Raw genomic sequence first — 15,877 nt, forward strand, 5'->3', positions numbered from 1 at the left:
CTCGATGAGAGGAATATTGAAAAAACTGTGAAGGAAAACCACTAGGTACTACATCCGTACATCTTTCTTGAAGCAGGTGTTAGGCCCATGACCTTACATACCTCAAAAGTGGAATTAAAAACACTGCGCTGATTGCAATCGCCTTAAGCCTCTAACTAGGCAGGAACCCAGTATGTAAGATTGCATAGCCTAAGAATCCCAATTGGCAAAAAAATGAGGCTCTACAACAAAGAGATAAGCTCAGTTTGATTCCAACGCATCTTTATCTTCCCTAACCATAGTGATAGGAAAATGACCTAGTCCAGGCTTGCAGTTGCTGATGAACCTTGCCACAATTTTTGCAACAACACTCTTCTCGAAAAGAGGGATGACCATAAGCTCGAGTAACACTGCAAATAGGGTTAAGCTCCATCATGATGGCAGAACGAAAAAGCCTTCACAGCAACAGGATGGTCAACCAAGTGAATGCTTGAGAGCCAGCTGATCATGCGGGGTGGGGGGGGGGAAAACATGCTGAGGCTGAGAGGGGTGGGGAGGGCTAGATAGGGGCGAGTGGTGGAAGGGGGTGGGTAGGGGCGAGGGCAAGGGAGAGGGTGGGTAGGGGCGAGAGAGATAGGGTAGGGGCGAGGGTGAGTGGTAGGGGGTGGGTAGGGACGAGGGGGAGGGTAGGGGCGAGAGGTGAGGGGGTGGGATTGGGTAGGGGCGAGGGTAAGAGAGGGGGTGGGTAGGGGCGAGAGTGTGTGAGGGGGGGGACGAATTGGGGGAGGGGAGGGACTAAGGGCGCGAGGAGGTGTGAGGGGGACTAGGGTTGTAGATGAAGTCCATGGTCCACTGGTTGAAAGAGGAGATGCTACAGAGCGCAGCCACCATGAGCAAGACAACTATCATGAGAATGGAATTCATCAGGCAGGACGAGCTCTGTGAAGGGAGCTTTGTTCTGGGAGAAGCAGACACCAATGGGGCTGATTTTTGAGGTGGGGTGAACTCCTGTCGAGGAGATTTCTGCCCGCTTCTATGATCCTCCATAGGCTCACCAAATTCAAAGACTTCCACCAAGGGCGCATCCGGAGTAACTTCTATGACCTTCAACCTTTGAGCTGGCTTAGGTGGCTCATTGGGTTTAGTTACTGTGGAAACATTGGAAGAGGGTATACCTCTAGGCAAGGAGTGAATAGAGACTCCATAGCACGGCATAGATTTGGTAGCTTCTAACCACTCCAGTAGATCTTCGTCTGACCCTTCAGGTGTAGTAGGTTGTTCTTGTTCAGGGTTGGTTTCCATTGACAAAGAAGCTTGCTGCACCACGGGATCCATACCTCCTTCTAAGAGAATGGGTTGCATTGGGGAGCAGAAGTATGTATCCACATCGCATCGTTTCCCCAATCATGAAGTGCTTTAGTGTGTCGCAACCATGGTCTTCCAATGAGCAAGGGAAATCGGCCCTCCACCTGGGAAGACGAACCACAACAAAATCCAAGTTAAAAGTAAAGTCTTGTACCTGCAGAGGCACATTGTCCACTATGTCCACTGGGTAGACTGTCCACTGGTCGGCCAATGTAACTGTGAAGGGAGCAGGGCGAGTAGGCTGTAGACCTAGAGCTAACATAGTGAACTCGGGCATCAAGTTGATGCCAGATCCACCATCCACTATCACTCCTGAGAATTGCCGACCCAACACGGATACTGTCAGGCGAGGGCTTCTATAATCAGTGAGTGGAGCAGCGGGATTGGATATCATACAGGACTCTGATGGTCGCACTGGGAGGTGCCCGCCACTAGGACTTACACGGGGGTAAAGTGACCGAATAACAGCAAGGGTGTCACTTCTAAAATTCGCATCTAGTCACAGCATGTCATAGAGGGACACTTGTTGGAAAGTGTTCTTCAAGACTGTCTCTATTGTAAGCTTCTCTTTTTTCACTTGTTGTTCCTCTGGTTCCTTGATCTTCTGTGGATCAGAAACTGCTTCCAAGAAAGCTTCATCAAGATCGGAGAGCAAAGATTTGGATTCCTTCATGGCACTGGGGGATGGCTTGTTAACAGCTGAAGGCAGGGTATCCACTAGTGTGAGAATGTGTGGGGGAGTTGAACTTGCTGGAATGCTAAGACCAAGAGCGGCTCTCTGGGCCCGAGTGAGGACGCCAAATGGCTCCTCTACCAACTGTGGCGGCTTATTTTGAGGTGTAACCACGTGGGTAGAAGGGGGCGGCTGAGAAACGATGCTAAATGCTATCAAATTGAGCTTGGGAAAGGCAAACTCATTCTGGCTTTGACTTGGGTTCGAAGCCGTGGACGCACGAATTTTAGGGCAATCCTTACTATAGTGATCCTTCGTTTCGGGGCAATGACGGCAAGGAGGAGACGCTTCTGGCAGGGAGCATTTGCTTTGGTAATGCCCATATTCCCTGCATCTGTAGCACAAAGTGGGTCGATTCAAAGGGTGAGTCGAAGGGAGAGGTGGTCCTTGCTCCTGGTGCATTGAGTTGGAGGTAGAGGCATAGAAGCTTTGAGGTGATGAGGGAGCATGGGTATGATAAAAGCTCTGAGACGGAAAAGTACTTGGCATACCTTGCATAGGAGGGGCTGTCAGCAAATGTGGCATATGGTGTGGATGGCCACAGGGAGAACCATGTTAGATGCAGGTGCTGGCCCTTGTTAAAGAGTAGGACCAAGACTTTGTTGTATTTGTCGCAATCCCTTGAGGTAGTAGCAATCTTTGTCCTCATGTCCAGATTTTTCACAGAAGGGGCAGTAAACCTGAAGGGGGCATTCTTGTGGAGGGTGCCCTGGAGAGCGGCATGAGCTACACCAAACCGTAGCCTTAGTCTCTTGCTGACACTTGAGCTCTTCTAGCTCGCGCTTGATCTGTTCCAATGCCTCGTGATGTGGAGGTTTCTATTGTCTAAGAGAGGACCTCTCCTCTTGAAGAGCTCGCTGTAACTTTAGGGCTTCCAGTTTCCTACGTAAAGAAGTTAAAGGATCAGGACTTTCCAAACACACAGAGGGGGTCTCTATGTGAGGGGGGTTGGTGAACAGCTTCCTAGCCCCCTCTATCCTCGTAGCAGCTGCGATGAACTCCTCCAGAGTGGCGTCGGGTCGGAGACTCTCTCGTAGTTTTTGCTGAGAAGTTTTGGGAAGCGCCTTCTCTACCCACTTCTTAACCATAAATTCACCTGGTTGCTGGTGAAGCTTGGCAACCAGAGACTTGGTTTTCGTCATAAGTTCCGCAAAAGTCTCCTCTGGCTAGAGCATCATGTTGGCCAACTCATCCAAAATCTTCTCCCCGTAGTCACCTGGCCTGAAAGCTGCACAGAACTGTTGTCTTAAGGCTGACCAAGTTGCAAAATGGTTCTCTGCAAACTAGCTGTACCATTTGTCTGCTAAAGCCATCCAAGGTAGATGGAAAGAGTAACAAATAAGCATCCTCTCTATTAAGACCACGACCCCTACAGAGAGATACAAACCTCCTTGCATGGTCGTCAGCATCTTCTGAAGAGAGTCCTTTGAAGGTGGGGAACTGATGTTCACCTTGGCCAAAACACTTGCCAAAGCCTCCATGGCCCCTTGCTGAGCCTGTTGCTCAATAGCTTGCTGTAGCACAATAGGAGAGGGCTTTACTGGAGAAGGTGATCTGGAAGATGTGGAACCTGATGAAGGAATGGGTGATGTATGTGGAGGTATAGGTAATGAGGTTGATGGACTTCTACTAGGTACCAAAGGTCGTCTTCTGTTATAGTACTTCAGAGGGCTCCGTACTGCGCTTTGACGCTCGACTGACCGCCTTGTATGTGTCATGCAGTGACCACCAATCCAACCAAGCTTTGGGCAAGAAAACCTTGAACTGGCTGAAGACTGGTCTAGACTCTACTAGACCACGCTGGACCACGGACGAGACCAGGCTGGACCAGGGTCGAGGAGAACTAGACCAGGGACGAGGACTGGTTGGACCAGGGTGAGAGATGACTAGGGCGAGGGAGGACTAGACCAGTTGAACCAGGCGAGAGGAGAACAGTGCAAGGCAAGGTAGGCGAAGCTAGATAGACCCAACTAGCTTCAAGATTTGTACCTCACAGAGTGAGATTTTAGTTGAGGTCCCACCGTGATCACCAAAATGAGAGCACCTGTAGCACAGATAGTGTGTCGTGCTCTCTACAGTGGGTGCTTCTCAGTGCAATGTGCGTGATAATCTCACTGAAAACAGGAAACAATAGACAACAACTGAACTCACAGAGACAACAGCAACAGCAGACCACAACAAATGAGTCAACTATCTCAAAGAGCTGATACAGACTTTGGCGTGGCAGCACACACAGCTTCAGCCTGGACTCTCAGGTACAATGGGGTGTCGAGGCTCAGATGTGCAAGTATGGTGAATAAGTGCTCTGTGTATCGACTCTCTGCTCCTAACGACGATGCTGGACCCGATGTAAAAGAAGATGATGATCCTCACCCAATAGCTACTACTCACATGTACAATCATAAAGAGCCACCAACGGCTCATAAATGTCCAGTCAGCTAAGTCTATCTCCAAATTGACTGGTGGTGGTGACCTGGCCACGATGTCCACTAGACCACCGGCGGTACCATGCCACGTGTCACTCCCGAGCCTGGAGGGTCTGTCCACTCTGAACCAGACCAACTGTAACAACTGTCCAACTGTCTGTCCTGTGAAGTGACACTGTAGCCCTGCTACAGTGTGTCGTGCTCTCTACGGTGGGTGCTCCTCAGTGCAATGTGCGTGACAATCTCACTCAAAACCGACTGAAAACAAGAAACAATAGACAACAACTGAACTCACAGAGACACAACAGCAACAGTAGACCACAACAAATGACTCGACTATCTCAAAGAACTGATACAGACTCTGGCGTGGCAGCACACACAGCTCCAGCCCAGGACTCTCAACAACTACTACTCACATGTACAATCATAAAGAGCCACCAACGGCTCATAAATGTCCAGGAAGCTAAGTCTATCTCCAAATTGAGTGGTGGCGGGGACCTGGCCACGATGTCCACTAGACAACCGTCGGTACCCTGCCATGTGTCCCTCCCCGGCCCAGAGGGTCCGTCCTGTGTGAACCAGACCAATTGTAACAACTGTCCAATTGTCTGTCCTGTGAAGTGACACTGTAGCCCTGCTCTACAGAGGGTGAGAGACTAAAGGCTAAGGGCGAATTTTGCGTGTGCTGAATGGCGAAGGGCAGCAATGGGTGAAAGGTAAATGGTGAGTAGCATGGCGAGAGAGAGGGGCGAAGGACAAATGGCTGGACAGCGTGGCGTGGAACAAAAGAGCTTCTGACTTGCTCTGTACTTAATTCTTCCACAACCTTCCTATAGAGCTTCTATTTCGCCAATCCAATTTTTCTACAAGATAAAGTTGAACATTGGAGCTATCAAATTCAAAATCCTCATGTAATGAGGCCACAGGGCGAGAACTGTCAAGTCTGCACCATCTTTAAAGAGATAACAGAAAAATCTGCACAACTATACTCAAATAGGTCAATGGAGAATTTAGGCACGGCCAGTAGTGTACACATAAGATATCTGACCATCATAAGTTATAACTCTGTTGTTAGCCTGGATATCTTGTAGCTCTTCTGTTAGCTCACAAGGAACTTCAAAAATCCTGTAGTGTTCTTTGAAAAATAAACAGCCAGCATGGATGAAACAGCATCTTGTGGATGCAGCTTAAGCTGACCTGTTCCAAGATTTGAAAGAAACATGCGCTTTGTGCCCTTTGCAAGAAATTCCCTATGCATATTCCAGGCGGGAGGATCAGTGAGCCATACACTCACTAGAAGTTTTACAAGCCAATCTCTTACAGAATCATCAGTGCTCGACTCTTCTGTAAATTCAAAAGAGGCTAATTTCATCTTCTATGGCATAGGCCATAGAATATAGGACTGTTTGCTCAGCATCTGGTCTAGCAGTGTGCGGTGATCATCAGAGTCGCCCAAGTTGACTTCTTTTACTTGGTCTGGAGAGGGTACTACTGAGGATCCCGTTGTAGGTGAAGAGGTTGCCGCTTCTAGGAGCATGGAAACATCATGAGCGGGTGTCTGATCAATATTGAAATCAGCATATTCTTCTTGTAACCATCCTTGTGGAAATTCGTGGAAGGGAAGTTCATCAAAGATAGAAGAGAGCTTTGCCTTGGTCAGGGAGTCGGACACAAAGGAGGTTGAGAGTTGGGAGACCTCTTGTAAAGGAGATTTCTTGCCTCTTCTATGGTCCTTGATAGGCTCACCAAGCCCATAGGCCTCCACAATAGCAGCATTTGAGTCATCAACTGCCATGATCTCAACACCTGCTTCAGGGCTCGGCAACACATTGAGGCCAACTACTCTAAGGGTAGGGATAGATGGGATATCCTCGGGCAAAGATTGAATAGAAACCACATAACAAGGCATAGACTTCGTAGCTTCCAAGCACTCAAGCAAGTCTTCCTCTTGCCCGTCAGGTGGGGTAGGCTGTTCCAGTTTTGAGTTGGACTCCATTGACAAAGAACTATGGCGCACTACTTGATCCATGCCTTCTTCAAGTCGAATGGGTTTCATTGGGGAGCCAGGAGTGTGTATCCACATGGCGTCATTGCCCCAATCGTGTAGCGCTTTAGTGTGCCGCAGCCATGGTTGACCGATGAGCGAGGGAAAGCCACCCTCAATCTGAGGAAGGCGAACCGCGACAAAATCGAAGTTGAATGTGAAGTCCTTTACTTGCAGAGGCAGAGGCACCTTGTCTACTATGCCCAAGGGGTAGCCTCTAGTCAGCCAAAGTCACTGTGGATGGGGCGGACCTAGTAGGCTGGAGACCCAGTGCCAACATAGTGAGCTCAGGCATTAGGTCGATGCCAGCCACTATGACCTGCAGTGGAGTAAAGTGACTGAATAAGGGTTCTCGTGTATCCGATGTCGATCTTCCGTCAAAGACATGGCAGTGAAGATGGGATCTGGTAAGTCCATGATCGGGACTCACAAATTCTTTCAAGAAAAAAAAACTGGGAGAGGTTCTTTGGGTTCTTGGGTTCTTCAGGTTCTTGGTTCTTCTGGGTTTCTTCTTTAGGTTCTTGGGGTTCTTGTTTCTTCTTGGGTTCTTGATGGTTCTTGGTACTTTCCTCGAGTTCGCGAAGCCACAAAAGAGCTTTGATACCAATGTCAAGTGTAGCTGAAGTGTTTATGGATTTAGCTCGGATCTAGTACTCCGCACAAACACAAGGGAAACTTGCAAGACTGAACTGAACTGAAAGAAAAAGAGCGACAAGAGAGAGAAAAGAGACGACACAGGGATGTCGGGTCCCAACCCTCAAGGGCCCCCTTGCTTTGTTGCCAGAGCAAGTACTTTCTTTATTCTTACACAAATGCTCATACAATGACTGAATGCTGAGATGCGGATGCTAATGGGTACTGATGCTGTGGTACTTGATGACGATGGTGTCGACGACGACGACGATAACAATGATGATGTCGCTGACGACGATGTCAAGGCTGAAATCTCAAAACGCTAGGTACAATGCTAGAGATCTGCAATCTGTGGCGATACTGTGGCGAGGCTTTGCAACTGCCAATGCATGTAAAGCTGAAATGCAAAAACGCTCGCTGATCTGGGCTGAATCTGCAAAGCGCTGACTGCTTTGGGCTGAAACCAAAAACGCTAGGCTGATCTAGGTGCTTATGGTCGATGCCACCAGGATCTGCAACCGGGAAGGGTGCCGTACCGCAAGGTTCAGGGCTGATATGAAAACAGAGGTTTTATGGGCTGAAAATGCTGGTCTTCTAATGTTGAAAACGTTGGGTTGATCTTGGAGAAAATGCTAGAGCTCTTGAGGTGCTGCCTATCGGCTTCTTGTCTCCTTGTGTCTTTGCATTCATCTCCTCTCTACAGGCGCCCTATCCTTCCTTGAATAGGTCCTGTAGCCACTTGCCCTACCTACATTCCAACAAGGGTAACGAAAAGTCACTTATTAATAAATGCCCTATAGGAGGTGGTTCACGGGGTAAAATGTCTGCATGATAAAATGGTGTCCCGTGCAAGAGAGGGTATGCAAATGTGACCGGCTTGGACATGCACGTCTTGCTAGAGGCTCACAAAGGTGCCACGCTCAGTCCTAAGCTACTGGATCATGCTAGATTGTGGTAGAACATGTCCACGTAGCGCAAGTGACGTGCGCACGTGACAGATATGGGTTATACTAGACCACAGCTTTAGACTCCTGTTGAGCTCTTCTAGCTCCCGCTTGATTTGATCCAAAGCCTCTTGATGTGGAGGCTTCTCTTGTCGAACAGAGAAGGATTGCTCCTCTTGAAGAGCTCGTTGTAACTAAGTGCTTCTAGTTCCCTACTTAAAGAAATCAAGGGGTCAGATGGACTTTCCAAGAAAATTGAGACAGTCTATACCTGAGGAGGGTCATTGAATAGCTTCCGTGCCCCTTCTATCCTAGTAGCAGCAACGACGACAAACTCCTCCAGAGTGGCTTCACGTCGGAGACTCTCTTGATGTTTTTGCTGAGAAGTCTTGGGAAGAGTCTTCCCCACCCACTTCTTGACCATGGATTCTCTTGGTTGCTGGGGAAGCTTGGCGATCAGAGACCGTGTTCTTGTCATGAGTTCTACAAAAGTCTCATTTGGTTGGAGCACTAGGTTTGCCAGCTCATCCAAAACCTTCTCTTGAAAGTCACCTGGTCTGAAAGCTTCACAAAACTGTCGCCTAATTGTTGCCCAAGTAGTAGAGTGGTTCTCGGAAAATTGACTCTACCATTTGTCTGCTAAGCCATCCAAGGTTGATGGTAAGAGCACTAGGTGGGCGTCTTCTCTATTGAGGCTACGATCCCTACAGAGGGATATAACTCTCCTAGCATGGTTGTCGGCGTCCTCTGTGGAGAGTCCTTTGAAAGTTGAAAACTTTATGTTCACCTTCGCAAGAACGCTTGCCAGCTTTTCCATGGCTGCTTGCTCGCTCAAGAGCTTGTTGTAACACACTTGGTGGAAAGTGTAATGAGAAAGGCGACCTAGGAGGTGAAGAACTGGTTGAGAGAGTGGAGAAAGATGCTTGGGAGGGTAGGAGTAGTAGTGGACTTCTAGTTGGCACGAAAGGTTGGCGCTTTCTGTGGTAGTACTTCAAAGGGCTCAATAGTGGGCTTTGTCGATCTTTAGACTGCCTTATATGTGTCATGCAGTAGCAACAAACCCACACAACCTCTTGGGCACAAATACCCTTGAACTCTAAAACCACTAGGTTAGACTTGGCCTAACTAGCTAGACTAGACTGAGCCAGACTGGGGGAGATGAAGGTCAACTATACTCGACCAGCTAGACCAAACCAGTTAAACTTGCTAACTAGATAGGGCGAGGACTAGGCCGAACCAGTTAGACCAACCCAACCGAACTAGTTAGACTTGCTGAAGGGTGAACCCACGACCAACTGTAATTGTCTTTCTCGTGCAAGTGACACTGTAGCTGGGCTACAATGACCCACCAAAGCATATGTCCTCATGCTCGTTTGAATCCTGTCAAACCGTGGTGCACATGTGGCACCTTGATTGTATTAACCAAGAATACCGATAAGAAATAACGAAAAGCCCTCCATTGCAATATCATAAGATACAACAAAAAAGAGCCTCTACTATGTCAAAGACGGTCGATGGGGATGCATGGTATACAAAACGGTGTGGGATGGTAGATGAGGGCTGGATGGAGTTCTGCTCAAAACGTATCTATATTCCTGGAAGAGTGCATCAACATGAAATGCAACCCTAATCAGCTCCAACCCGTGGTAACCCAGGGAGTAGTAGTGCATAGGGGAGGTCTATGTAGGGACACAACCCGCTCTACAGAGTATATGTGGCACGGTATGTATTCTTGTTCCAAGTGCTTCAAGAGTTCCGAAGGATGATATGACTAGAATCTAGTTACAGAGTGATTCTAATTTCTAGGTGAGATGACCCATCGGCATGTTTGCATGGAGTAGTATCTAGTCAAAATTGGATTGATGTTTGTCTCACAGGTGTAATCGGGGTTGATTACTCTTCTCTTCAGGTGGAAGATATGTCACAACTCGTTGACGTGGCCGGTGATCAAACTGGAAGAGAAAGAGCATAATCCCAAGCCAACCCTAACTTGTTGATGGTTAGCGCTGGGCCTCTGTTGACCTGCCAAAATGACCGTTTTTGAATATGGTGGGCTGCAAGCTTGGCCCTTTTCCATGTGTTTGGGCTCTACCAATTTTAGCCCTTTATCCAAGTAAGCTCTTTTCCCTCATGTTTTTTCTTAAAGACTAGACTCTAGGCTAAAATAACAAGTCTTTTATTTTTCATCCTTTATGCAACACCCACAGTACACTGTAGTTGGGCGCGGTAGATGGCAAGACCAACACAACAATGGCGCCAGATGTGGAGTCATTAGAGCACTGTGGGCCACAAGCTAGAAAAATATGCCTGGTTGATAGTACTTCTCATGAGTTGACCCAGGGTCACTTGACTAGGAGGCTCAAACACAGTCATATGGTTGTCTAGGACACTTGACTGTGCTCTTCAGGTAGGGGCTGGCTAGTAACCCCATAGCAAGGACATTCCAATAACTCAACATCATCAAAGTGTTTAGGAGGGTTGTCAGAGGTAGACTATGGGGTGGTATGAAAGGTGTCGGGGTCTATACTACCTTCAAGATTGGTTCGTCGCAGAAGTCAGCCTGGTACTTCATTGCGACTTGAAATACACATCTGATCTTTGGAGAGTAAGAAAAGGGGTATCCAAGACACCTATCTCCCATATCCATCTTTCTTTCACCCCCTCTCTTTCATAGTGTTCTTGTGCAAATGCATGCTCAATTGGATATAAGAAGACACGTGTCTCATTGAAAGAGAAAAACCGGAAACACAGAGGTGGACCTTGAAGGAGGTTGGATCTTTGATTATTGACCTCACCTCAAGACATGGAAGCACAAAGGTCTGCATGAGAGAAAGAAAAGAAAATATAATCTGTACACAACGTTTTCTTGATTAGACAATCAGAAACCATTGTATCAGACTGTTTCTAAGACTACAGCAAGCAATGTAGTACATTCCATTGGACCTAATTAATAGCCTAGCAATGTGAAACAAAGATTGTGATATCATTTGTAAAGATCACTGGACCTAATTAATGGGCTAGCAATGTCAAGAATGTGATTGATACCTGCAAAAGCTGCTGTCGAATGTGAACCCATCTTGATTTTCTGTCAGATGATTGCGGTGGAGCACATCCTCCTAAGGATAGAAGCTATACACAAACAGCTTCAGAGTTGACCACAGTCTATGAAGTAAAAATCTTAATTTGTTTCTCAATATACCTTTGCCACATCTCTTCGTTCGGGCTTCTTCACACCACTCCAGGACCAGATTGCCTCAAGAACACTCGCATGATTGATGTGTATCTCATAGGAATCATTGAATGCACATCTGGATAAGATATCTACAACTACCTAGGACATGATCAAGCACTATTTTCAAGATCTCATTCAAAAGAAGACAATATTTATCCTGTGAAAAAAGGGGTCACCATCAAACAGCTCCTATAGTTTTCTTAATTTACTGGATGATTTTGTACCTTAATAACTTCAGCTTCAGCTAGTCCATAAGAATCACCAATGATATCAAAATCTCCCTACAGCAATCAGGCAAGATACTTGAGAGTTTTGAAAGTTATGGATCAAGGTGAAAATCTGATTACTATGAGGGAGAGGAGCAAAACGTTAACATGATCAAGATGGGCCCATTTCCTCAGTTACACTCTATTATTACTGATTCGCTTGCTTTCCGTAATAATTCCAGCGCTGCATGAGGCAATTCCCCTTGCAAGAAAACTCTTGTAAAATGAAATTTGATAGATTTAAGTCTAAGAGCTCATTGTAAAATTGACATTTACAGGCTTTGGTGCTAACAGCCCTTTTAAATTTTATGGAGTATGGTTGTCTGAGAAAGAACGAAAAAAAGAAAGAAAGAAAGAGCGAGGTTTTATTAACGTCTCATACAGGCTAAAGAGAACTTCCCTATGACATCGTATTTGCTAAGGCCTTGTCCTTGACTAGGAAAAGGTGAGTGCTATTTTGAGATTGCCTGCTCCCATCAGCCGCAAAGGACTGCAAAGCCTTATTGGCCATGCACATTATCATTGCCACTTTGTTTGGATGTACGCAAATGTTGCCTGACCCTTGTATTTGCTAAGGCCTTGTCCTTGACTAGGAAAAGGTGAGTGCTATTTTGAGTTTGCCTCCTTCCATCAGACGCAAAGGACTGCAAAGCCTTATTGGCCATGCACATTATCATTGCCACTTTGTTTGGATGTACGCCAATGTTGCCTGACCTTTGGCTTGGCTTACTGATGCCATTGTACCCTACTAATGGTGTCATGTTTATACTGCTGCTACTTTAGCTGCTTTAGGTGTGACTAGAAATCTGTACGATTTGGATCGCTGTGTAAACTACGCTAGTCGACTGCTTGCCCAAGAGACAAACTACAGCTCAGTCACTAAATCAGCCTAGCAATGAGTACAACTTGGATCTCCTTGTTTACTACCCCATTCAACTACTTGACCAAGGCAAAGAGAAACTAGCGTTTGGTTATAGTCTATGCACTTCAAAAACTTCCTCACTACCTTTTGGGAGTTGTAATAGATTTGGACACTCCAAGTCACAAAACTAGTGCAACACATGCGAGAGAAACTCAAAGAACTGAACAAATTGAGAGAGAGATGGCACAGCGGAGTTCTGTGCCCAAAAGTACTTACTACTGGCCCCAAAGACTGGCGCCCCTTCTCGGTATTTCTTTATTATTATGCTTCAACAAGTACAATGTCTAAGGGTCTGCTCTCTCTGCACTGCTCCCGAGCTAATTTGCCGGAAGAGGCCCCTGGCAATTCTTATAAAGGCCCTTAGCCAAAAGTCCGAATGCGGTGCCACCTCGGCATGTCAGAGCCATTTGCGGCGCAAGTTGCGAAAGTCCGTACACCTTGCCTCGTCACAAGGCACACAAAATTTTGGGTGTCCTGCTTTATTTTGGAAAGTTTTAGGCCCTTCGGCCGGGGCACCATAAGTTGGGAGCAACTTTATTAACAGGTTCCATAAGTTGGTGGCCCTTCTGTCCTTTAGGCCATGCCATGTCATCACTTTGTGACATACCCCCCTCTTGAAAGAATTGTTATCGCCCTTGATTGCGCTTGCAAAACAGACAGGACAAAAACTAGTTCAACAGACAGTGACTCTTAAGTACCGACGTACTAGACCATATATATCCAGCACTAGCATAAAGATGACAATCATTGAATATTTACATCACATTCACATCACTATCCCCGTCGAGATCTTCGATGAGAATTATGATCATTGTAACTTATTTAGCAATCACACCCACACCGCGCAGATCTCTGACAGATGTCTTGATGACTAAATCTCCTTACTATCATATCCACATCACCCCAGGTGAACAAGACAGAAATGTTGCGGTCATTTCGTCTTTTAAACATGCACTCAAAAGACACATGCGAGACTCTCTTCAACGCTCGCTGTTGCTGCTTCGCTCCCTCCCCCTCGCTGACACTCACCCTCGCGAAGGTAGTCCTTTTACCTAGGGTGAGTGGTGGGTGGCTCTGCCAGAGAGGGGGGTATTCAGGACTGTCGAATCACTGCTTCATTGCAGACAGAGGGTCCACCTAGAAAAGGCATGTCCTCGCAGGAGATCTTGACCCGCGTCGCACGCTCAGCCTCCCAAGGCTGAACATGCACAACATACATGCACCCAAGATACACAGGCTGACACTTCATCAGATGCCAACGACCAGCCATCAGCAGCCAGCTGATGGCTGGCAGCAGGTGCACGGGCGCCGTCGACAGGGAAGGGCTTGCCACACCGCCCCCCTTGGTGGCCGACCTCTTTCAGCTTGGCACTATTGGTTCTGATAGGGAACCGTTTTGACCCTTTGCAACAGGATTCCCTTGAGGAGCCTCTCTCAACCTCAGCTTCACCGCCGCCCCCCGTCTGCCTACCAACTCCTTTGCCCCGCCTCCACCTCCCCCCTCACCACCCGCTTCCCCACTTTCCCTTGTTGGGCCCTTAGCTTCATCACCTGATCCATTCCGCACTCCTTCAACACAGGGGATTAGACACTCATTTGCAGCTCGACGCTCTCTTGGTAGTGCTTTCGCTACGAGATGAATGCCTCGGTAGGGACATCCCTACTTGAGGATGCCACTTCTGGTATAAGTCTCTCCTTTTGCCTCAGTTCCCCGTGGGATGACAATTTTGACATTGGCCGACGGTCGGAATTCTTTGACTACAGCTTCACCCGATTCCTCAGCGACCCATCTTCCAACCTTGAGGCAGCTTGTTTTCCAGTTCATGTTCTCTTTCTAGCCACCAGATGCACCGAGGCTTTGGATACATCACTAGGCTTTTCCTTCCCGTTGTGTAACAGGGATCACACAGAGTGGGCTTTGCACACAGTCCTCGACAGGCTTCAGGTCCAAGCTTTAGAGTTCTCACACCACACAGGGGACCTGGGAGTCACAGATTTGATACCCACACTTTGGCCGCTAGCCAAGTTCAGTGTGACACCACGGGATGCAGCTGGATGTAGGCACATTGTGGTTCACTTTTTTGCTAACACTCAACGTTCCCCTTGCTATGTATATATTCATGAGGACTCTTGGACAGAGGATGTAGCCCTATGGACTGCACGCTCTACTTGGGACAATCACTTCAGACACGCCCATCTCCGGGTCGCTCGGATGCGGATTACTCCCCATCCAAGGCGGCCTCGAAGATAGCGAGGTTGGTTGCTATTGCAGCATCGGTCTTTTCTCACTGGTCCCATGAGGATTATCTCATGGAATGTCCAAGTTTTAGGTGGACCCTGGTTTTAGTGTCAGAGGGGTCGTTTGCATTAGGAGCTTCCGAGACGCCTTGTGGGTGGAATGATTGATATAATTATGCTTCAGGAGCACCCTCTTTGTGAGAGCCTCATTCAACGATGTGGTCAGATTTTTTGTGGCCGCTATGAGATCTTTTGGTCAGCTACTTTTGGGCCTGGAGGCATCTAGGGAGGTGTATGTATGACTATTACGAGCTCATCAGCAGGCAATGGTGGGTAGAGGTATCATTGTGCCAGGTAGGGCCCAGTGGGTTACTATGCAAGTTCACGGTAGCCTCATGGGCCTCCTAAACATCTATGCGTCCAACCATGTGAGTGCACGAGCTGAGTTTTGGTCACACATTGTGAAGTCTTTGCCTCGTGCAGAGCAGTGGTGTGTTGGGAGGGACTTCAACATATTGGACCCCTCAGATAGGTTTGTAGGCAGCCATGCTACTGTGCATGGGGCTGAGTTGGCAGCTTGGGAGCGCTTATGTATGACCTTGAGGATTTCAGAGGTTTGGCAGCATGCAGGCTTTGTGTGACCCCCAAACAGCCTATCCTTCTCTCACTCTCCGTAGAGTAGGAGACATGAGTCTATCTCGATAGATTGTTCTATGCCAGTGACAACATCTATGACATGGGGGGATCTATATGCATTTTGGCAGACAACCTTCTCAGATAATGCCCTAGTGGTTCTTACTGTGACAAACAGACAGAGGAGTGGGACAGCCAGAGATGCGTAGAGTTGGCCTAAGAAGGAGTTGGGAGGATCGCTTTGTTGCAAGCCTGCTTAGGTCCTAGAGGCAGTTGTGGAGTGGCTTGGAGCAGCACTAGCCCACTTGCACGGAGGAGCGCTTGAAGCAACCTCTTGTTTGGAACCCCATGGTCAGCACACATCGAGGTCATTTGGTTGGTAGCAGCCCACACTTTTAAAGACATGCTACAGTTTTCAGGCCTTGCCGAGGAGACTAAGAGCATCCAGCTACAAGGAGAGGG

The 15,877-nt window shown here is 47.6% G+C and overlaps 1 protein-coding gene across 5 annotated transcripts in view; it reads right to left on the bottom strand.

Annotated features, from left to right (window-relative positions):
• GCN2 (protein kinase family protein) overlaps positions 1-15,877 on the bottom strand; it is a 253,789-nt gene that overhangs the window by 24,321 nt on the left and 213,591 nt on the right. For 2 of the 5 annotated variants that reach the window (XR_015187919.1, XM_086511102.1), the window contains exons 20-23: positions 11,581-11,637; positions 11,324-11,455; positions 11,170-11,253; positions 10,884-10,943 (exon numbers count right to left, since the gene is read on the bottom strand). Coding sequence is in view for 3 of the 5 variants with exons in the window: in XM_086511102.1 (XP_086367228.1) it covers positions 10,884-10,943; positions 11,170-11,253; positions 11,324-11,455; positions 11,581-11,637 (333 nt within the window). In the remaining 2 variants the exon portion in view is untranslated. The remainder of the gene's footprint in view (positions 1-10,883; positions 10,944-11,169; positions 11,254-11,323; positions 11,456-11,580; positions 11,638-15,877) is intronic. The other 3 variants (XR_015187920.1, XM_086511104.1, XM_086511103.1) reach the window with 2 other exon arrangements.

This window comes from Adiantum capillus-veneris, chromosome 4 (genome assembly GCF_014529385.1).
Source record: "Adiantum capillus-veneris isolate H3 chromosome 4, ASM1452938v2, whole genome shotgun sequence".
NCBI classification, from domain to species: domain Eukaryota; kingdom Viridiplantae; phylum Streptophyta; class Polypodiopsida; order Polypodiales; family Pteridaceae; genus Adiantum; species Adiantum capillus-veneris.